The sequence below is a fragment of the Adiantum capillus-veneris genome, chromosome 1, assembly GCF_014529385.1.
Source record: "Adiantum capillus-veneris isolate H3 chromosome 1, ASM1452938v2, whole genome shotgun sequence".
Lineage (NCBI taxonomy): Eukaryota > Viridiplantae > Streptophyta > Polypodiopsida > Polypodiales > Pteridaceae > Adiantum > Adiantum capillus-veneris.
The window spans coordinates 80,254,294-80,277,795 of record NC_140931.1 but is presented as its reverse complement, the minus strand read 5'-3'; the positions used below and the strand labels follow the sequence as shown (position 1 = coordinate 80,277,795).

The following is a 23,502-nucleotide window of genomic DNA, read 5'->3' as shown; positions in this document are numbered from 1 at the left end:
AGAGCCATTATTAAGGAGGGTAGACACCATGGCAGGAGGATATATTGTAGCTTTGTGGATTTCTGCAAAGCCTTTGATACAGTGCCACGAGCGAGACTCATACGCAGATTGCAAGACATGGGGATGCCCACAGAGCTGATCTGGGGAATCTTAGCTTTATACAAGACAGTGGTAGGACAGGTACACACTACTCCGGGCATGTCCGACATGGTTCACTCCACCATTGAAGCAAGGTTGCCCCCTATCTCCGACTCTCTTTGGGATATATGTAGATGAGTTTTCAGATTATGTACAGGCAGAGGTTGATAGAGGTACTCAGCTTGCAGGGACATGGATTCTGTTGCTATTATATGCTGATGATATTGTGTTGATCTCAGATTCTCCAGAGGGGAAGCAACGTCATTTGGATGCATTGCATGTATTTGCACGGGACAATGGATTGTCTGTGAACCTTGGTAAGACCAAGGTAATGGTGTTTAACACCATAGCGCAGTGGGTAAGGAGGACCGCCCTCACTTTTACATATGGTCGAGAGACTGTGGAGTATGCAGATACATACACTTATCTTGGGGCGGTTTTCAGTGGTACAGTATTTTCCCTGAGACGTGCAACAGATACGCGATTGACGAGAGCCTATGCAGCATCGGGGAGACTTGAGAGGATATGTTCGCAAGTTTAGTTCCAAGAACCTCGGACAAAGCTTTGGCTCTTTGACACTTTGGTCACTTTGGTCACTTCGGCCATGCTGTACGGAGTGGAGATATGGGGCCCCTCAATTGATCATCATAGCAGAGCTGGTAATACTCATGGATGGAGATGTATGGAGAAGCCCTTGGTGTTTATGATTTCTCGGATGATTAGGGCCAAGGCCTCAGTACCACATGACATTATTAGGGCGGAGCTCACTGCTCCTTCATTGGTAGCGGAGGCACTCACTGGATCAGTTTCATTTATGCATAGTGTAACAAACTGCAGACATGTCAAAGCCTAAAGAATGGAGCCAACTTACAGATGTGGCCGAGGGGCCTAAACCCTAAGAAGAACAAGCAATAGAAGAAGTCCTATCAACTTATCGGGACCCCGTTCGATGGGGCCCCAAGTGACATAAAGGAAGAAAATAAAGCAGGATCCGGACACATGCCAAAACTGATGACATGGCAGATTTTCGAAAATTGCGCTAGCATGATGACGTGGCAGGCTGTACGGATTTCTGCGTTTTGCACTGGCTGATGACGTGGCAGACTGTACGAATTTTCGTAAATATGCTGAAAGCTTTTTGGCATTGCTTTTTGGACCAGAAGCTTTTTGAGTTTTGAAGGCTTTTTACTGTAACTGCTTTACAAGCCAAGAGCCTTTAAATAAGAGGCTAGGGCTCATTCTCTGGCATGCTTCTTGGAGAAGGTGCAGATTCTAGAGTACCGGCTTTGTACTGAGTTGATGCAATAAAAAGAAATACCGAAAGGGGCGCTAAGGTTTGGGGCCAATACTCTCTGGGGTGGAATTCCGCTGCTCCGTGTCACGTGTCGTCTCTCTCTTTCAGTTCAGTTGTTATTGAAGTGTTGAAAGTCTATTCAGTCTATTCTTTTCTATTGGCACGTGGTGCCCGTCTTGTGACACATAGCACTTGGGCTCTCCCTAGAGACAGATATGCTTAATTAGCACTAGAGTCTTCGCGACAGCTGGCATTGCAGGGAGATAGATCATGTTGGTATGCAGAGAAGGCATCTTGCTTTCAATTACATGGCTTTAGTATGGATCTGCTACCCCCATTTCAGTACTCTCTGGATGCACCCTCCATCTCCCTCACTAGGGCAGAGATTACCAGGCTCATCAGACAGGACTTGATTCAGTTGGATACAAAGAGGACATGGATACAACCTACGCATGAGCTAGGTACGAAGATGACTTTCTATAGAGAGGATCTTCTCCAACTCACGGAGGATGGTTTTGTGATCAGACCAGGATACATGGACACTCATCTATCCCACGGGATACGATGTGCTATTGGTCAGATACGCACATCCTCACATCAGCTAGAGAACGAGACAGGTAGATTTAGAGGAGTACCCGTTGAGTCCAGGCTTTGTCAATTGTGCCAGATAGATCCAGATACAGAGCAGCGAGCTACATTACATGTCACTGCCCAGTATACTATTAGATACGAGGCCACTTTCACTGTCTATTCAGAGAGGGTTTTGGGCCACTTTCTAGAGTCATGAGATACCAGGATCAAAGATGCCTCAGATTATACTTACTGAAGATTCGCAAACACAGAGAGGACCTCTTGAAGAGGGGCACAATGAGAGAGATCCAGCAACAGCGGAAGATTACAGATTTCTTTCAGTCACAGGTAGAGGAGTCCGGGCAGCCCCAGCACCATAACACCACCAGAGGCATACTGCTTGATCGGGCGATAGAGTTGGGGCGGTCACGTTGCCCACGGATGAGGGGGCCCTCTCGACATCGACGCAGATTGTGACAGAGGATCCATACCATACTGGCGCGACATAGGAGCCATCCCGATAGAGTACCTACCTTGGAGGACATTGAATCTCTATAGCCTTTTGGATACTGATGTATATGTATATGATGCCTCGACTGTCAGAGAGCTCCATTGTATCGGCTCACACCTCCCCCTTTTTGTTTTCCCTTTGTATCAGCTTTCACCCCACCCCTACCCACTATTTTCTTTTCAGTTCTTTGTACTTTTTGTACCTAGACCTGGTATTAGATTCACCACATGTAACCTTTTGGTCTCACATGTCATTTTGGCCTTTTGAAGACGTTAATATTACATTTCATTTCTCTCCTTCTCTCCTTAGAGGATGCCATTCAAAAGTGCAAAGAAGAAATGATAGAAACCATTAGTAAGATGAGCCGCAACCTATTGGGCACAATAAAAATGCTCGAAGGACGCGTTTTGATCCAAGAAAGCAAGATAAATGCACTAGAAGATCGTGTGACGGCTCAAGGTAAAGAGATTGCCTCACTCAAGAAGGATCTCGCTGAAGCACGATCAAGAAACACACTTGAAGAGGGAGAATTGCCACCCTCATTAATAGAAGAACTAAACACAATCAAGGAGCAAGTACGGGCCATCAAAGAGGGAAAAGAGCAGCACAAAGAAGTCACGACTTCTTGGGTGGATGTTATTACAAAGACTCAACAGAAGGCGGATGAAGGCGAGAAATGACCGAGGTTGCCAAGAAAGGAAAAGGCAAGGAAATAACGTCCGCGTCCACACCCACTATTATTTATCTGACACTAGAGGAGGAGCAAAGAAGACGTGTGCACGCTTTACATGTGAGAATTTGTAGCCTTAAAGACAAATAATGTGGACAAAGAGGTGAAAGAACTCATGGCTTTGATGGGGGTTCATGAACCGATGCACACAAGAGCTTGGAGAGTGGGCAACAAGAAAAATGGAAGCAATGGGGAAACCTCCAAAGAAAGGACACTCATTCTTCGTTTTTCCTCCATGGAAGCGAAGGACTTTTTGAAGAAAAGGCCAACTCTTAAGAAGACGGGCATCTTTCTCGGGGATGATCTTACCCTCTCGCAGATCGCTCATATGCAGGAGGTAACGCCGGAGATGAGAGCGGCAAGGGAAAAAGGCAAGATTGCTTTTTACCAAAATGGAAGAGTGGTAATACTGGAGCGACGCACCACATGACGGTGCGAGACCTATGGGCCACACTCAAAGTTGCCGCCTAGAATTATAATGGATCTATGCGCCTTGATGTGGGTGCTTTTGAGGATAGTTTTACTGGAAGAGACATCATCTTCTACTCCGAGACACATTAGGCCCCTTGGCAATCTATGCCTCACATCAATGGATACAGATGGGAGACAGCCTGCAGACAAGAGACGCAATCAGCCGCAGGGATGAGCACGCTAGGTACATGTAGATGAGATTGAGAGCAGAGACAAGCAGATACCTTTACATTGCTATTTGCTACTTTCCCTCGAGTACGTCAGTCTATGCGTCACCCAAAGGACAGTCCCCCTTTTCTATTTTGGATGATGACACATGGTAGTTCTCTAAAGATGGCGACATTATCATTCTAGGGGACTTCAATGCTAGGACTGCCCATCACCAGACAGTATTTTATGATACTTCAGAGGAGATGCTGAGAGGACTAGATGTTGTAGAGACAGGCATGTCCAGACTATCACACGTTGTGGAACATACTGAGTATGGACGACACTTGATAGACATGGAAACTGCACATGGACTGGCCATCTTGAATGGCCAGTCAGAGATTTCCCGCTGCGGGGGGTTTTACATGCTTTCCACACAGACATGGAGCCAGCACAGTGGATTATGTCATGGCACAGCCGAGTGTCATCTCTAGTATCCAAGATCTCATGGTTGGACCCAGACCTGTTGGGGTGGTAGTGGATCATACCCTTCTGTCGACGACCATCTCTTTTCAGTTTAATGTAGCACACAGTCCACGAGCAACAACACCTACTCGCTACACCTTCACGCGAGAGACGGACTCTGTATATATAGATGGGATCGACAAACGGTTGTGCATTGAGGAGCCAGGGCAACCTCTGGAGAAGCTTACTACTATACTGACACAGACATTACATGATGCAGCAGCAAAAGCATATCCACACACTCAGCCTGAGCAGAGACGCCGTTCTGGGAGCATGCCGCAGAACAATTGGTATGATGTGGAATGCCGCGAGACTAGAGCCAGACTTCAGAGGGAGGTGCTTTTGGGGGACATCACTCACAGACAGTCATAGATTGACTTCCGATGCCTAGTGCGGCAGAAGAAGAGTGCATTTTTGGCTCGACTTGAGCAGGATCTATATCGGCTATTCTTGAGTCAGGACTCACGTGAGGCATGGCGGCTCTTCCATGAGCACTCTCCCCCCCCCCCCCCCCCCCCCCCCCCCCTCTGCCATTACCTCTACAAAGGCCTGGGGCCAATACGCTTCATCTTTGTACACAGTTCCTAGACAGACGCCCCTTCCCGACCCTCCCGATCCATGCCCACATGCATGTGCTTTTTCACCGCTGAGATGGTGAAGAAGGCCATTGATAGGATGAGGACTGGGAGAGCATATGATCATGATGCCTTAGTGGCTGAGCATTTCATGCATGCCAGAGATCTACTAGTAGAGCTTCTAGCAATCTATCTACTATTGCCTGACACTTGGAGCCTATCTACTATTGTACCTATCTTCAAGTCGGGAGACCCTATGGAGCCTAGGAATTATCGCACTATCATGATTGGACACACATTGGCACGGTTGTACGCATCCATTCTTGAGCAGCAACTCAGTAGATGGGCAGAGAGGGAGAGGATACGTGCAACCAAGCATGCAGGGTCAGGAGAGGCTTTTCTACTCTTGACCATATCTTGACACTCAAAGCCATCATTGAGGAGGGCAGATCACATGGGAGACGGATCTATTGTAGCTTTGTGGACTTCGCAAAGCATTTGACACAGTACCCAGAGCTAGATTGATGCGCATACTACAGGAGATGGGAGTACCTACAGAGCTCATTTGGGGGATCATGGCATTATACTCGTCAGTCGTGGGGCATGTACGCATGTGGGGCATGTACGCACCTCAGAGGGTCTATCTACACCGGTTCACTCCACTATTGGGGTGAAGCAGGGCTGCCCGCTCTCTCCTACTCGATTCGGTATGTACGTGGATGAGGTTTCTGACTACATTGAGAGTGATGGTGATAGAGGTGCACAGCTGGCAGGGACATGAATTCCACTATTGTTATATGTTATATACCTAGATGAATCCAGGATATACCCAGATTCATCCTTGAAGGAAAGTGCAAGGTATAGACTCATGGTAGTCACCCACGAGACAATATAACCATCAGCTCCATCATGCATAGTATTGACTAAATACCACGACATCCCCACTAACGTCGTCAGTGCCCAATAGTGGGTGTAGAACTAGGTACAAACATATGCTACCAAACACAACATACACCACACGCACACACACATGAGCATACATCAACACAAAGTTCAGCGTGCTGAGTTTCTGTCATGACTCCGGAGATCAAGGGCAGACTCAGCCATAATGAAGCCTAGCACTAAGAGAAGCGTTAAATTGGAAAAATTAGCACAATATCAACTGGTCGTAACTTGGACGAAAACTTCACAATGTGAGGTCTGCATGTCCGCTATACGACTAAAAAATATACCTAGATGAATCCAGGATATACCCAGATTCATCCTTGAAGGAAAGTGCAAGGTATAGACTCATGGTAGTCACCCACGAGACAATATAACCATCAGCTCCATCATGCATAGTATTGACTAAATACCACGACATCCCCACTAACATCGTCAGTGCCCAATAGTGGGTGTAGAACTAGGTACAAACATATGCTCCCAAACACAACATACACCACACGCACACACACATGAGCATACATCAACACAAAGTTCAGCGTGCTGAGTTTCTGTCATGACTCCGGAGATCAAGGGCAGACTCAGCCATAATGAAGCCTAGCACTAAGAGAAGCGTTAAATTGGAAAAATTAGCACAAAAGAAAAGGTAGTTGATAGGGCATACGCACCACAAAAGATAGAAAGAATTAGCACAATATCAACTGGTCGTAACTCGGACGAAAACTTCACAATGTGAGGTCTGCATGTCCGCTATACGACTAAAAAATATACCTAGATGAATCCAGGATATACCCAGATTCACCCTTGAAGGAAAGTGCAAGGTATAGACTCATGGTAGTCACCCACAAGACAATATAACTATCAGCTCCATCATGCATAGTATTGACTAAATACCACGACATCCCCACTAACGTCGTCGGTGCCCAATAGTGGGTGTAGAACTAGGTACAAACATATGCTCCCAAACACAACATACACCAGACGCACACACACATGAGCATACATCAACACAAAGTTCAGCGTGCTGAGTTTATTGTGTTAATGACCGACTCTCCGGAGGAGATGCAACGTCACTTGGATGCTTTGCATAGGTTTGCCCACGTAAGTGGTTTGTCTGTCAACCTTGGTAAAACCAAGGTTATGGTGTTTAATACCACCCCACAATGGATCAGGAGGTCAGCACCTACATTCACATACGGCCAGGAGACCGTGAAGTATACGGATGCTTACACTTACCTTGGAGTGGATTTTAGCGGACCAGCATTTTCATTGAGGAGAGCAGTAGAGACTAGATTGACTAGAGCCTATGCAACATTGGGTAGATTGGAGAGGATGTGTTCACAGGTTCAGTTTCAAGAGCCTCGGACGAAGCTTTGGCTCTTTGACACTTTGGTGGCCTCTGCATTGCTCTATGGAGCTGAGATATGGCGACCTTCATTGGATCATCACGAGAGGTCGGATCGCGCTGATGGATGGGGAACATGGAGAAACCTTGTCTCATGGGATATGATGTGCTATTGGCCAGATACGCACATCTTCGCACCAGCTGCGGAATGAGACTGGTAGATACATCGGAGTACCAGCAGAGGCCAGGACATGCCCCTTTTGTGACATGGAGCCTGAGACAGAGTTGCACTACACATGCCGCTGCTCCGTCTACTACGAGATACGAGGCCGCTTCCATTGCTTGTTTAGAGAGAGTTTTGGACCACTCTCCCGAGTCATGGGGTACGAGGATCAGAGATGCCTGGGTTTGTTCCTGCTCCAACTCCGCAGACACAAAGATAGCCTGATGAGAGAAGAGGCTAGCGAGTCTCAGAGACAGATCACAGATTTCTTTAGAGCAGACACTGGACAGCCGGAGGAGCTACTCCCACAGCAGAGCTCACATTCGTCTCACACCAGAGGCACACTAATCGACCGAGCGATTGAGCTGGGGAGATCCAAACGCCCACGACTGTGGAGGACTACACAACATCGACGGAGGCTGCATCAGAAGATTCGGATCACTTTGGCAAGGCATACACGACGCCCGGTCAGACTATTGACCATGGATGAAATTGATGGGATCCGCAAGCGATCGATGCTAGGTATCCTGTGATTTAGCTATTTAGCTATCCAAGCCAGCTGCTTACTTTGTTTAGTTCACATCGAGCAGCTTAGGATTCCATAGTATTTTTGCTTTGTTATGTTGTTATTTTGTTACTTGGACCTTTGTATCAAATCCACCACGTTGTAACTTTTTGGTCTCATAGGTCACTTTGGCCTTTTGAAGACATTAACATTTCATCTCTCTCTCTCTCTCTCTCTCTCTCTCTCTCTCTCTCTCTCTCTCTCTCTCTCTCTCTCTCTCTCTCTCTCTCTCTCTCTCTCTCTCTCTCTCTCTCTCTCTCACACACACACACACACACAAGAAAGGGCACTTATCTTGCATTTCCCCTCCATGGAAGCGAAGTACTTTCTGAAGAAGAGAACAACTCTTAAGAAGACGGGCATCTTTCTTGGAGATAACCTCATGCTCTCGCAAATCGCTCACATGCAGGATTTAATGCCGGATGTTAGAGCGGGAAGGGAAAAAGGTAAGATTGCTTTTACCGAGATGGAAGAGTGGTGATATTGGAACAACGCTCCGCATGCCGGTGCGAGACCTATGGGACCACACTCAAGAGTTGCTACTTGGAATTGTAATGGATCTCTACGCCTCGTGGGTGCTTTTGAGGATAGTTTCATTGGGAGGGACATCATCTTCTACTCAAAGGCACACCAAGCCCCTAGCGTTACGTCCCCAGACATCACAATGGGCGCCTGTAGTTATGTCCGACGAGTGTGAACATGGCCCTTTGGTTATGAAGTCCTATAAATAGGACTTGAGTCTCATTTGTGAGACATCTTGTGTGATCACCACACTTGGGACTCTTGGCCCTTGGCATCTCTACCCGCACACCCGTACTAGTGTGGGTTCGGTCAGAGGCTAGCCTGCTTGTTGGCTGGAGGCTCTCAAGCTCGGGGATGAGCCCGTATTGGCTCTATGGTTGGGAGTTGAGCCTGATGTCCGTTCACTACTTGTGCCTAGGTGTGAGTTTGGTTTGTGCCATGTCATCTGTGCAGACCTAGATCCGGCGAAGAACTAACACAAGGGCAGTCTATGCCACATGTCAGTGGATACAGACGCGAAACACCTTGCAAACACGAGACTCGATCAGAGCACAAAGGACGGGGCTCGGGGGGGGTGGCAGTTTTTCAGCCGTTGATACATGTAGCCTGCAGGGATGAGCAGGCTAGGTACATGTGGGTGAGACTCAAGGCAGAGATAGGCAAATATCTCTACCTTGCTATTTGCTACTTTCCTTCGAGTACGTTAGTATATGCACCACCTAGAGGACAATCCCCCTTTTCTGTATTGAATGATATGTCACAAACTGCTGACGTTCAAGCCACTGAAGAACGGAGCCAACCTGCACATCTCGATCGAGGGGCCTAAACCCTAAGAAGCAACAGCAGAACAAAAAGAAGAAGCAGAAGTTTCCACCAACTTATGGGACCCCCTCTGATGGGGCCAAGTGACCTAAAGATATTAAAATAAAGCAGGACCAACGCATGCGCGCACACACAGAGACTCATTTGCGTAGAAGTTGATGACGTGGCAGCAGTACGGATTTCTGGATTTCACACTGACATGCTCACGTGGTAGATTGTATGGATTTCCGCATTTTACGCTACTGACGTGGCAAGTGTACGGATTTCCGTGAATCGCGCCGACAGCTTTGGGCGCTAGCTTTTGGGACCAAATGCTTTTAAAACTTGAACCTTTTCATTGTCATTGCTTTTCATGGCCAAGGGCCTTTAAATATGGACCAAGGGCTCATTCTCTGGCACGCTCTCGCATAGAACTGATGGAGTACGGGCATTGTACTAAGTTCAAGCAATATAAAGAAATACCGAAAGGGGCACCAACGTTTGGGGCTAGTGCTCTCTTGGGGTGGAACTCCACCACTCCCCGTCTTGTGTATCGTGCATCTCTTTCAGTTAAGTTGTTATTTGAAGTGCTTAAAATTGTTCAGTATGTTCTTTTCCGTTGGCACGTGGTGCCCCTCTTGTTACATGACATATGGGAGTTTTCTAGGGATGGTAACATCATCATCCTAGGGGACTTTAATGCTAGAATTGCCCATCACCAAACAGTAATTTAAGATATTTCAGAGGAGAATGTTGCACAGATGGGCCTACCTAGATTTCACAGGATGTGAAGCATACTAAGTATGGACAACACTTGATAGACAAGGGGACTGCACATGGATTGGCCATTTTTAATAGCCTACAAAGATTTCCCGTTGCCCACACAGACATGGAGCCAGCACAGTGGATTATATCATGGCACAACCGAGCCTCATCTCCAGTATCCAAGACCTCACAGTTGGACCCAGACCTATTGGTGTGGCAGTAGATCATGCCCTTGTGTCGATGACCATCTCTTTCCAATTTAGTATAGCACACATGCCACGGGTAGCAGCCCCTACTCCCTACACCTTTACACGGGAGACACGCTTGTGCACTGAGGAGCCAGGGCGACCTCTGGAGGAGCTTACTATTATACTGACACGGACATTACATGATGCAGCAACAGAGGCATACCCACACACCCAGCCTGAGTAGAGACGACATTCTAGGAGCATGCCCCACAATAGTTAATATGATGAGGAGTGCCTCGAGACGAGAGCCAGACTTCAGAGGGAGGTACTTTTGTGAGATATCACTCATAGACACTCACAGACTGCCTTCCAACGCCTAGTGTGACGGAAGAAGAGGGCGTTTTTGGCTCGACTAGAGCAAGATCTATATCAGCTATTCTTGAGTCAGGACTCAGGTGAGGCATGGCGACTCTTCTATGGGCACTCCCCCCCCCCGGCCCCAAACCATGCCAACACACATGGGCTTTTTTCACCGCTAAGATGGTAAAGAAGGCCATTGATAGGATGAGGACTGGGAGAGCATATGATCATGATGGCTTAGTAGCTGAGCATTTTATACATGCCACGAATTTGCTCGTAGAGCTTGTAGCAGTGATGTTCAACCGTGCCATGCGTGAGGGGCTACCTGATACTTGGAGTCTATCCACTATTGTACCTATATTCAAGTCAGGAGACCCTATGGAGCTTGGGAACTATCGCACTATCATGATTGGACACACATTGGCACGGTTGTACGCATCCATTCTTGAGCAGCAGCTGAGCAGATGGGGAGAGAAGGAGGGTATACGCGCAGCCGGGCAAGCAAGGTTTAGGGGAGGTTTTTCTACTCTTGACCACATTCTGACACTCAGAGCAGCCGGAGGACAGATCACAAGGGAGACGGTTATATTGTAGCTTTGTGGACTTCTGCAAAGCATTTGACACAGTGCCCAGAGCTAGGCTGATGCGCAGACTACAAGAGATGGGAGTATCTACAAAGCTGATATGGGGGATCATGGCATTATACAAGTCAATAGTGGGGCATGTACACACTCCAAAGGGGCTATCTACATTAGTTCACTCCACGATCGGGGTGAAGCAGGGCTGCCCGCTCTCTCCTACTCTATATGGTACGTATGTGAATGAGGTTTCTGACTATATTGAGAGGGATGGTGATAGAGGTGCACAATTGGCAGGGACATGGATTCCGCTATTGTTATATGCTGATGATATTGTGTCGATCTCAGACTCTCCCGAGGGCAAAATCACTTGGATGCTTTGCATGGGTTTGCCCAAGACAGTGGGTTTGTCTGTTAACCTTGGTAAAACCAAGGTTATGGTGTTTAACACCACCCCACATTGTCCCCAAAAGTTGGTCTAACAGTAAGGCTTTGGCCTCACAACCTACGGGTTATGGGTTCAAATCCCTTGTTGGGTCACACTCTAGAGGGACACCTTGTGCTCACCTGGTGCTCACGTTGCTAGGGCTCTTGCCCTGGGACACTCCAGTGCATCTTCCTCCTGGGGTGGGTCACCCGAGGAGGAGGTTCCTAGCTGGTTGCTACGAGTTCTCTCCGTTGTTCCCACCATGTGGTGCATCAATTAGGTGGCCATGGTGATGCCTACGCGTGGCTCTTGCCCGATGGTACGCGGCCCTTGCCCGACCATGTAACATGGCTAATATTTGGAAGGGATAAGCACCTCCCCCTGTGGGCCTTATGGTGTGTCGAAAAAATACACCACCCCACATTGGATCAAGAGATCAGCACCCGTATTCACATATGGCCATGAGACAGTGGTGTACGCAGATACTAACACCTACCTTGGGGTGGTCTTTAGTGAACCAGCATTTTCATTGAGGAGAGCAGCAAACACTAGTTGACCAGAGCCTCTGCAACATTGGGTGGATTGGAGAGGATGTGTTCACAGATTCAGTTTCAGGAGCCTCGAGCAGAGCTCTGCTTTTTGACACCCTGGTGGCTTCTGCATTGCTTTATGGAGTTCAAATATGGGGGCCTTCATTGGACCATCATGGGAGGTCCGGTCGCACTGATGGGTGAAGAGACATGGAGAAGCCTCTGGTCTCTATGATCTCGCGGCTTATTAGAGCCAAGGCTTCAATACCACATGACATTATTCGGCAGAGCTAGCTGCCCCCCTCACTAGTGGTTGAGGCGCTCACCAGATCAATCTCCTTTATACATCGCTTATGCCTGCCTAGCACTTGAGTCCTCTTGACAGTTAGCTATGCAGGGAGATACAGCATGCTGGTATGGGGAGATGACATCATGGTTTCAGGTACATGGGTTCAGCATTAACAGATTGCCCCCCTTCCAGTACTCATTTGGATGCACCCTCTCTGACTTTTACACAGTCCAAGATCACCAAGCTAATCCGCCAGGACCTGACTCAGCTAGATACCAGGTGGACCTGGATACAGCGGAGCCGGGCGCGAAGATGGCTTTCTATGGAGAGAATCTCCTCCAGCTTACAGAGGATATATATATATATAGCAAGAAAAAGAAGCTGATTCTATTACTTGAAAATCTCCCAGAACTCTCAAATGACCCCTATTTATAGTACATCACTGCTTACATTGCAGGCCCGTACCGTAGGCTGTAGGCCATTAAGTATGGGCAATCCATGTGAGCCCTCATTTCCATCAGACATCTCCCGTACTCGGTGAAAGAGCCCCTAATAAATAGTAAAAATCTGAACAGAACACAATAAAAGCTTGCCCCTTGAAAATATCTACGCTGTCCAGCAGGAAGAACCCCTTCTACTTGGGAGGAAAATCTACACATGATGTATTAAAAGCTTGCCTCTTGAAAAATGTTAAAAAGCAACTTCTCTCTAATAATCCCTCAAGAATGACTATCACACTGTTTTTATGAGCACATAGACAAAAGCATGCTGAAATTCATCTTTTTGGAATCACCCACCAAAACAACTATTAGTACCTCTAGTGACTGTCGGTAAACATTCAAGGTATTCACATCAAAATCCAGGAGGTTGAATGAATCCTCTGTGCTTAAGTTTGTTGGAGGACATAACACATTATGAAAGAAAATTGTCACTGAGTCATAGTAAAACTGCGGCCTTAAAGAATTGTGATCTCCTTCAAACTTGATAATGTTCTTGTCACCCTGCAAATCAATTATGTATTACTGGAGCAATCATCAAACATGTCCCACCACGGGTGAGGAGAAAAAACCATAATTTATTGAGCCAGAAATCATCAGGCACTCACAGCATACTCTTGGTGGATAAGGTCAGAGTGATGAGGTGGCACAAAAACATCCCCTTTAGCATGCCCAAAGAGTGCCGGCATGAAGGTTTTGGATGCTAGCTGCAAGTTCAATAGACAGATTAATCAAAATTGAAGGAACAAGGTTGTTCATTTTGGATAGGTAAACTGTAGCAGCTTTATTGCAATACACAACAAAAAAGTCTACTGGGTACATGCTGCACCATTGATGGCTTCAAGACAATCTGAGCGGCATTTCATTATATATCAACAGCATTTGACTTTTAGCATGTTCCGTTACCTGGGCAATGTTCATATGCATAATGTCAAATAGTGCCCTTTTCTGAATGATTCTTCTCATAATCTGCAAAGCTACTCTGATCTGCAAACAACAAGACGACACTCAATCTCCTTACCTACCTTGAAAACAACTACTAGACTACTAATAGCAAAAATCAACAAGAACCACACCCAACTGTTAGTGAGAAAGAGCTATCAGAACTCTCTTCCAGATTTTTCAATCCCCACATGCCACTGCCTCCTAGAAATATTCCAGCAATGAACAAAGGATCACAAAAAGAAACATTCCAGCAATGAACAAAGGACTACAAAAAGAACATACTGTGAAGCCACCTGTTTGGAAGGAAACCACCAGCGTCCCATAAAAGGGGCCATGAGATCAAATCGATACTTCTGGAACTCATTGTCACATGACAGGTGTCCTCTTAATGTACGAACTACTTCAAACTATATGTGAAGATGGTAGCAGAGAACAAGCCAAGCACCGGTGCAGGCAGGAAGCAAGCCAAGCACCCGTACAAGAGACAGAGGGTCTTGAGAGAAGAAACACTAAAACAACGCGAGAAATAGAGAGAGAGATGGCCTTAGCACATCGGCTTGTGCAGCCAGCACCCAGAAAGGGAGCCTCTGTCGGGGTCTGTGAGCTTGACAACAAGAAGAGAGAGGCTTGAGCACCTGCAGCAGATAGGGTGGCTCTAGAGGAGATCATGCCAGCAGGAAGGAAGGCTGAGGGAGAGGCAGAGATTAGAGACTGCATAAAGAGTGAAGCTGGTAAGCTGGTCCAGCCTCCTCTAAGTGATCAAACAGTGCTGCCATGCACACTTGAGTCCCTGCTCTGGCTGGTCAGCTGAGAGCAAGCCATCTGCCACTACGAGAGATTGGTAACTGTTTGAGCACCTGCAGCAGATAGTTAGGGTGGCTCTAGAGGAGATCATGCCAGCAGGAAGGAAGGCAGAGGGAGAGGCAGAGATTAGAGACTGTATAAAGAGTGGAGCTGGTCCAGCCTCCTCTCAGTGATCAAACAGTGCTGCCATGCACACTTAAGTCCCTGCTCTGGCTGGTCAGCTGAGAGCAAGCCATCTGCCACTACAAGAGAGATTGGTAACTGTTTTAGCACATGGGGCAGCAGCCATTGGTTCGGTACCAAGAAAGCTGGCCGGCTGAAGCAACAATCTTGAGCACAAGCAGCAACCAGGCTGCTCAACCACTGTTGTGTGATTGGTAGGTAATCTCGGCACCTTGCTCGGAGAGAAATGATTGGTAAGCCAAAGAAATCAGAGACGGCGGAAAACGCTCGGCACTGATTTAGTCAACAGCAAGTATGCAAGAGGCAGCAAAAAGTGCATGCCACCTAGCCTTACTCAGCTGTACAAATGCTTCTGGCAGGCTGGAGCACTCCTATGTGCTAACTCCAAGAAATTGATGTCATGGATGAAAGGCCTTAAGATTCAGATAGCTGCTGCAACACGAGGAAAAGGAAGAGATCGTGAAAAAAGATAGGGATGCCTCAACGAGGCGAGTTGATGAAAAGAGGCACTCTCGACACGCCTCTCAATGGCCAACCCCCGAAGGACCGACACTCTACACACCCACACGTAGGTAAACTAGAGAATCTTTCAAGAGGGGGGCAATGTCATCAGGTGTCAATTATTTTATTTTCTCTTTTTTATTTGACTTACTTTTTTCCCCCTTAAGCTCTTGATATGAGCAAGTTGGCAAGGTTTGGAGTCTCAAAACAAGGCATGGCCAATGTGAAATGGGCCAAGGCCATGCTCCAAGCAGACAAGGCTTAAGAGTCCCAAGAAAAGGCATGGCCAACGTGAAATGGACCAAGTCCAATAGGCCAAGAGCATGACTTGTTTTTGAGCCCTACTTAAAATCAGAGAGTGTGTGGGCCCATTCTTGGTTCGTTGACGACCTTTTAAAATGTGGACAAAGTTGTTAATAAGGTTATGTGGGAAATGAATAAACAAGAGGACAATATGTGTCCTTGATATAACACTTGGTCAAAGTTTCACCCGCCAAAAGTTAGAGGCTGCATTAAGTAGAAAGTGGGGACACATGGCCAGAGGAAACATACTTGCTTGACATGTCATCATGTAGGAAGCAGGGGGAGCAGCTTAAAGGCGCTAAATCAGTTTCTCGATGATTTGGGGGTTGATTATCACAGACTTTGCGGGTTTATGCAGCTGCAGAGCTTCCCCAAATCATAATACCGTGGTACTCATTGTAATGCACTCCCACCCCCCTGTTCGATATAGCATGCTGTTTTTATAGCTGCAAATTCTCTAAAAAATGAATTTCAGCTCATAATACCCATCCGTGTATATGGGTTCTTGCATTTATGGCATACACTGATGTGGGTGATGCTTATGTACTTGAATTGCTGTGGAAATCCGCAAAAGACAAGGCTGATGCACTGTTTTGCGCAGATCTCTGTTTTCATTGCGCAAATCTTTATGAACAAGAAGATCCTGCAACACAAAATTCCGCATGTCCTCGTACAATTTTCTCCGTCTTTGCATGTCGAAAAGTGATCAAATTGGAGGCTGATTTCTAATGTGTACTTTGGATTTGGTGGTATGGACCAAGACAAGATAAAGAGAGGTGTCATGGTGGTATACCTGCCACTGGATCTCCTGTGTGGGTGATGAGGAGTTGCCAGACAATAGCCTACTCGAATATTCTCTGAGAGGATTGCCAAAACTCTTTGGCACATCTCTAATTTGGCAGCCCTCCTACGTAATTCTCTGCAGGTGAAACAAGAAAAGCATACCGAAAGGGACGCCACCAATCTAGTGTCATTTTCTCTCTCCCCCTGTCTCATTCACTATAAAGGTGAAGTGTTGGATTCCATTCACAGGTGACAAGTCACATGAACTTCCCTGTCAAAAGCTACAAGGAATCTAGACATCAATAATTGGTTCCATTTTGTGTTTTGCCGCCTTTGGCTGTCCCATGGCCGGTTTCAGTACTGCTAGCTGCAGTTCTAGTTGACCAACCAATTAGAAACGAACATTTCCATTGGGGTTTGAAAAATTTCCTTCGAGGGTTTTGGGCAGAAAGTCACCTCAAAATCAAAGGGTGGTTCGACCACCCTCCACAAACCGAAATTGCCGCTGCAACTATTTACGGCGAGGTCCTGCCACCTGCAATACACTTTTGACTGGACCAGTTGCGACAATCACCAGAAAAGAAGCGTATAGAGACTGGTGGCAGCGTGGTATGAGATGCAAGACCATTGACAAACGGCCCTCGGATTTAGAAAGCCCTATTTTGTAAAGGCACAAATTGGCAGCCTATGAAAAGGTGCTCTTAAATCAAGAGATGTCCCGGGCAGAAGTATAGAGTCATACATTGCTTTCTTGGCATATCCAAAGCACTACAGCTTTGCTCACCAAATTCCACTAAAAGGCCCAACTTGCAAATCTCCTTCAATGAAAGCAATTATGTTAGGTACATACAAAGCTTGAGACATGAAAGCGCCTCCTCCAAATAAGACAGATTACAAGTGCTATGAAAAGAGATGGACCCCATATCCCTACACGAGCAGAGCCAGAAATTATGAAGACTTTCGCATAAGTAAGACAAGTACCAAGAGGCACCACTATCCATAATCCACTCCAGTGCTAGAAACATGACATTGCAGACACTGCTCGATCAGAAGAGGAACCCTCACTGTCAAGTACCTCAGTGTGCACAAATGCACGAATGAAGGACTGCTCTAGAATCAAAAGCCTTGGAATCCGAGAACTTCCGAGTTTCTTGGTGAACTTCTACGAGTACTCCTCTCTGATGTAGCTTCCGTCCCCTAATTGTGGCATACCTTCTCCTTCTTGAAAGAGCAGTGCTTCCTCTCATCCACCTGATCCTACTGCTATCAGGTCTGATTCCTAAAACTCTGTTTGCTAAAAGCCTTCAATCCCCTCTACATGAGGGGATCTGAAAGTGGTCACATCCTGATTAACAGAGTGGGGACAAGTTCCTTCATGGTAAGTTCAATAAGCTGCCCCAAAATAATCAATAGGAGGAAAAAGAACCCATACTGAGGTACCTGCTATATCGATACAAAAACAAAACGGCCATGTCCTCAATGATACAGTCTTTTGGCCTAGAAGCTATCCCACAGAATACCACAAACATTCAAAATTCTGCAAATCACAAGCACAAAACAAGAATACATACCGTAAACTTGGGAAGTCTGATCTTGTACACATCAACCAGCTCCATCATCAGGTTATAAAGATTGGAAAAGGGGCTGTCAAGAACCAATCCTGCAATTGATGGATCTTCAGCTCCATACAAGAGGCTGCATGACAAGCAAAAATTTATATGCTGGATGATCCCAATCTAGAACAGAGCCATCTATGCTCTGTTGTTTTGAGAATCAAGGCGAATAATTTCAGCATCTTTACTTTGAAATGAAGGGAATTAGAGTTCTATCATTCTCTCTTGCAAATATTTCTAGAGTAAGTTTTGTGCATTCTATCCACTGGCAGGATTTTTAGGATATTATGTAGAATTCTTCTTTCTTGATGTCTGTTCTCAATGTGTGCCCCTCCAAAGGACATCATATCCTTCTATCAACTTGCAGCCTAAATAATATATGAGGTGACAAAGCAGGAAATCCATAATCTTTAGGTGAACCAGTCCTGTGACTCCCATCTATATTGCCTACACCTTCCTAAAACCACAGCAGTGGTTTCCTACGAAGTAAATAACAAACTCAGCAAGACTGCACATGCCAGAATTCAATTGAAAAACATACAGCAAGATACGCTCTGAAGTAACGTGAGAGCGAACACCCCCCCCCCCCCCCCCCCCAAAAAAAACAAACAAACAACAGAGTTTAGAGACCTTAGCGAGCACTACCTGGTTACAGCTCCCATGGAGCGGCCCCAAAGACCAATGCACGAGGTATGCTTCAGTGATCTCAGATACGACACAACCGCCTTCAAGTCATCTTTCTACAAGGTAGAAAAGGAAAACTGACTGACTTTCAAAGATCTAAAAAAACTCCCAAACAAGTAAGACTAGTCTCTCACCTCATTCCACCCAAGGCTCACATAGTCACCATCAGAAAGACCTGATCCTGAAAAATCCAAGGTGAAGACCATAATATTTGAAGGGAGGAGAACAAGAGCAGCCTCGTTTCCATCAGCTCTACACCCACTGGTAAGCAAGCAATAACCATTAAAAAATGTTAATAGGCTAACTCAAAAATTTTCTTAAAGGAAAACATCTGCATACGTTTCTGAAAGCCCGAAAGTAGAAAAAAGACACTTGTACCCACTGGGATTTAGGTTCTAAGAAAATTTCTTTTAGACATTTTGGACTATTCACTATTGTATTTAAAACTTTGATAAGCAATTTTTTGGGATTAAATTGTCCCCCGAACCTCAATCTAACCTCATCAAAATCTCTACCTGCTTAATGAACCTCTAATGTAGGCATTTTAAACATCCTCAGAATTAACACTAACAGAAACAACCTGGATTGGCTTGGCAAATTCCTGGTCTTCCTACAAAAACTTCATGAATAAGTGCTCCCTGAAGGTTGGGTGGAAACAATCTTGATAGTTCTTCCAATGAAATCTGCACATTTGCTTGAGATAACTCAGTCAATACAGCAATATTTTCATGTCCTTGCACTGGTGGTTCCAATCCTCCGATTCCTACGTCCTTCTCAATGATCTCCATTGCATGCTTTCTATTTCCTTTTTTTTACATTTGTTCTCCTCACTACTCTTCCCACTCAAAGGATCCGTTTTTTCTTACTATAAACCCTGGTAGCTACTAGTTACTATCACCCTTTGATCTCTCAAAGGGTCAATGTGGTTTACATGCAATGTTTGCATTGAGGAAAATCATATGAAGTTACCTCATAATTTGAAATCTCTTTCTCAGTGTTTTAAATTTTGTGTTCCATTGGGTCTTGGACCTTGAATTCATGTGGGCTAGCTTTCCGTGGGATTTGGTACCATCATATACTTCTGTGGGAATATCCACTAGTCATAGGCTCATGAAAAGAAACATACATACCGATGTTGCATTGCATAGTATATTTATGTGCTTGTGTGCTTAAAACTTTTAAGGCTACCTTCTTTCATGAATGCGAAGAGTAGTTTCGGAAATGGGGAAACCATTTGTGTGTTATGTGCTAACACAATATTTTGGCATCTACACAAGTGGTACGTATGGCTTAAATTAGGTTTTGAGGAACTACGTGCCAAGATAGATTCATTTCAAGACGGACACAGCTGGAAAATCAGTTGTTAAGGACACCTTGTTATATACAGTTTACAATGGTCAGGGGGATTACCCTTTCTGGAGGTATCCAAAATTAGGAGGCCTCTCAACCAATCAGTGCACAGTAAATTGAATGACAGGTGGAATGTTCTCCCTTGACCGAAAACAATGGAAGTCGAACTTCAAAAGGCTATGGCACTCCCTTAACTCCTCCAAAGACAGCCTGTCTCCTGAGGCTCATCCTTCTATAAGGGAGTATGGACTGCAGCCGATGCCCTCTCTATTGGGTATGTTGTTGCTCGTCATAACTCCATGCAGGAGGATAATTTATATTTATTTCTTATTTGAAATGATGATTGAAAAAAAGGGCTTGAAATCCTACATAAGTTGGTGGCCATTAAATGCACCAGTCTCAGTTGCTGTTGGGGGATCTCAAGGGCTTCCCAAACACTTCTGAAATTACATAAGACAAGACTAGATTTTGTTAAAAAGGAAGAATGAAGTATTTAATGCTTCACAGCCAGTTGGCAATGAACGGTTGCAAATATTCTGCTATGGGCTGCAAATCTCCGAAGAAACTTGGAACTCAAGCTCTCATTCGACGCAGACACCTGGAAAGTTGTGTGAAACAAGAGCGGCAGTGTTGCATGAATAACGCCACAGAATACACTGAACCCTATCTCAAGCCTGTCTACAAGTGGCAAGCAGAGCTCCAGGAGCAGACTGAAGATTTACCTCTGTCATCAGAGATTCTCACTGAGCATGTGCAAAAAGTGATCAAGCAATGTGGCAGCAAGTGCCCAGGCAAACCAAAGGAGTTAGGACAATTGGAGTGTTGGTTAAAATTTTGCTGATGTTTTGTTGTAAAAACTTGCACTTTTCCCTATTCGCATATTGTGGTTCATAGTCATACGAGCTCTGTCTTGTTCATAATATTCAGTTCTCTTCTTTGCTGATGTCTTGTTGTAAAAACTTGTAAGTTTGCCCATATGTATATTGCAGTTCATACTCATACTAGCTATGACTTGTTTGCTTGTGATATTCAGTTCTCTTCTAATACATTTCAAACGTTTTTTTCAAAACAAAACAAAAAAACAAAAAAAGTTAATAAATGGGATGAATGAAGCCAATTTCAAATATGCTCTCTTTTTATGCCAAGGATAAGCACATAGAGACAAGATCTTTCTCATAGCAAATCTTCACTACTTATACAACCAAATGCTTGAACATATGCAGTACACTGTTATGTAAACATGTCATGAAAACAGCTTGTTGCATGGCCCATGGGATCCATAAAAGATCACTGTTCAGCAAATCAAAATTCTTTTACTTACTGTGCTTTATGAGGTTTCTGTACTCATCAAGCGGTACTAGAGAGGGACAAATGCAATCCATGTTTTGAAAATAGCTAAAAGGATAGTAAACAATTGTGGCAAACCTGTTTCCATGGCAGTAGATAACACAGGGTAGTTTCGTGGCCTCAGGAATAAGTAAAGGTAAGTAATGCGTGCACTGCAAAAGATAACCTCTGCTATTCCTAATCTGCAGGAAAAAACACGGTACATCTTTTAATTATTATAGGATGATGCTCTATTCCAATGAACTAGAAAGATTGTTTTCCCAAGATGACCTAAAGCATTTTGCAAGGCCTTATATTGAATTAACCTTGAACAAGTCGCGGGCTAGTAACCCTAATAACATCAAAAAGTATCAGACCCTGCTAACAAATAATTGCATGCTAGACAAATTGTCTCGGAACAAGGGAACAAAGTGTAAAAATTGCACCCAAATAGACGTTAAACTTGTGCAAATTACTGGGTTCATTTATGGCCAGAAGTATTTGTAAACAAATCAATGAAGCCTAAAGCTGGAAACACAAACATGTACATTGAGGACAAGAATTTTTTTAGCTGAAACATTCAGTCATAAAGCAGCTGTATGCTACCTCTAGAACCAGATTTTTAGCAGAAAATCAAGAATATTGTGAAATCCGCTGAAGAAATTAACACATACCTCGATGTCCCTCCTCTGGTATCTGCGGCCCTTGATGGAAAACTCGGGCTCAAGAAGATCTTCAATACTGTAATCAGCTCTGCAAAAACGATGAAACAAAGGAAAACAGATTGATTAGCCAGCTGCTTTGATGAGCAAAGGCCATCTTGATAGAAATTGAACTTTTCTATGGATAAATGCACGGGTCAGGAACAAGCGTTTTCTGGTATCGATTTTGCAGGAAGAATGCAGAAACACTAGCGAAGAGGATGCTACTCAGCTGAGAGAATCACCTGGGAGGTCGAATTACGAAGTTCACAAACGGGTCCATGAAACGTCATAGACAACTCATGGTGTGAGGCCGTGTGTGTGTGGATCCAGGTGCAAGAATATGGCTGCGGAGAGCTGGAAGCAGACAGACGGAGGAGGACAAGGAGGGGCTAAGGTGAGAGTGGTGGTGGTGGTGGTGGTGGCGATAATGAGAGGGGGACCGAAAAGCCTGCGACAATGCGCGAAAGTGTGTGTGCCGCCGTTTTGGGGTGTGCAAGGCAGCATGTGGCCCCGTCTCGGAAAAGACGCTGGGCCTGGGTCTGCGCAGGGAGCAGTGGAGGGGCTGCTGGGGTGGGAGGGTGGGAGGAGGGACGGAGGCTGCGCGTGTGCTGGGGATGCGTGTGTACGTGTGTGTGTGAGAGAGAGAGAGAGAGAGAGAGAGAGTGCAGGCCCCAGGGGAAGAATTGAGTGAAGGAAAGGGTAAATGGGGATCCGTGGAAGTAGCTCTGATGAATCGGCCGTTAGAGACAGTGGCGCGCGCGCCCACAATCCAGTTCTCGGCCGGCGCCGTCGGCCGGCCGCACTCCAATTTTAACCCAAATGTTTTCATTCATCCTTTCTACAACTAAATTTTTACATACTAATTAGTCCTTTCTACAACTAAATTTAAGGCAGACTTCTAATTTTGTTTCTTTTTCTCACTGGTTGGCGAAGATGTTTGTAGAGAACACGGCATGATAGGCCGCACATAATCCAAAGACTCCACTATTCTTCTTCTTTTTTGCCAAACTCACAATTGTGAGTGGGTGTATGTATTATAATCTTGACGACATGTACAAAGCATCTTCTAGCTTGTTATAAGAGCCTTGAGGTGTCTACTAACCATACCAAATTACAAGGACTGTCCTAAGAAAGCCAGCATCCAAGATCACCTACCCATCTAGGCGAGGGAATGGCCTGATTCCACCATCTGAGTTCCTCCTTTTTTCAATGGCAGAAATCATTTCCCTTATTTCCTAGATAATCTTCGTGAAGCTCGCAATTAAGCAGTCATTTTCCAATACTCAACGGCTCTTGGCCTTCTAAACATGCTG

The 23,502-nt window shown here is 45.5% G+C and overlaps 1 protein-coding gene across 5 annotated transcripts in view; it reads right to left on the bottom strand.

Moving 5' to 3' along the window:
- The window catches only part of LOC147465042 (uncharacterized), a 36,052-nt gene extending 13,238 nt beyond the window's left edge, over positions 1-22,814 (bottom strand). The window contains exons 1-9 of one of the 5 annotated variants that reach the window (XR_015188827.1): positions 22,432-22,814; positions 22,160-22,238; positions 21,585-21,688; positions 18,944-19,070; positions 18,771-18,865; positions 18,084-18,207; positions 13,900-13,980; positions 13,602-13,700; positions 13,312-13,497 (exon numbers count right to left, since the gene is read on the bottom strand). Coding sequence is in view for 3 of the 5 variants with exons in the window: in XM_086517654.1 (XP_086373780.1) it covers positions 13,312-13,497; positions 13,602-13,700; positions 13,900-13,980; positions 18,084-18,207; positions 18,771-18,865; positions 18,944-19,070; positions 21,585-21,688; positions 22,160-22,238; positions 22,432-22,469 (933 nt within the window). In the remaining 2 variants the exon portion in view is untranslated. The remainder of the gene's footprint in view (positions 1-13,311; positions 13,498-13,601; positions 13,701-13,899; positions 13,981-18,083; positions 18,208-18,770; positions 18,866-18,943; positions 19,071-21,584; positions 21,689-22,159; positions 22,239-22,431) is intronic. The other 4 variants (XR_015188828.1, XM_086517654.1, XM_086517663.1 and 1 more) reach the window with 4 other exon arrangements.
- Between the last annotated feature and the right edge of the window lie 688 nt (positions 22,815-23,502).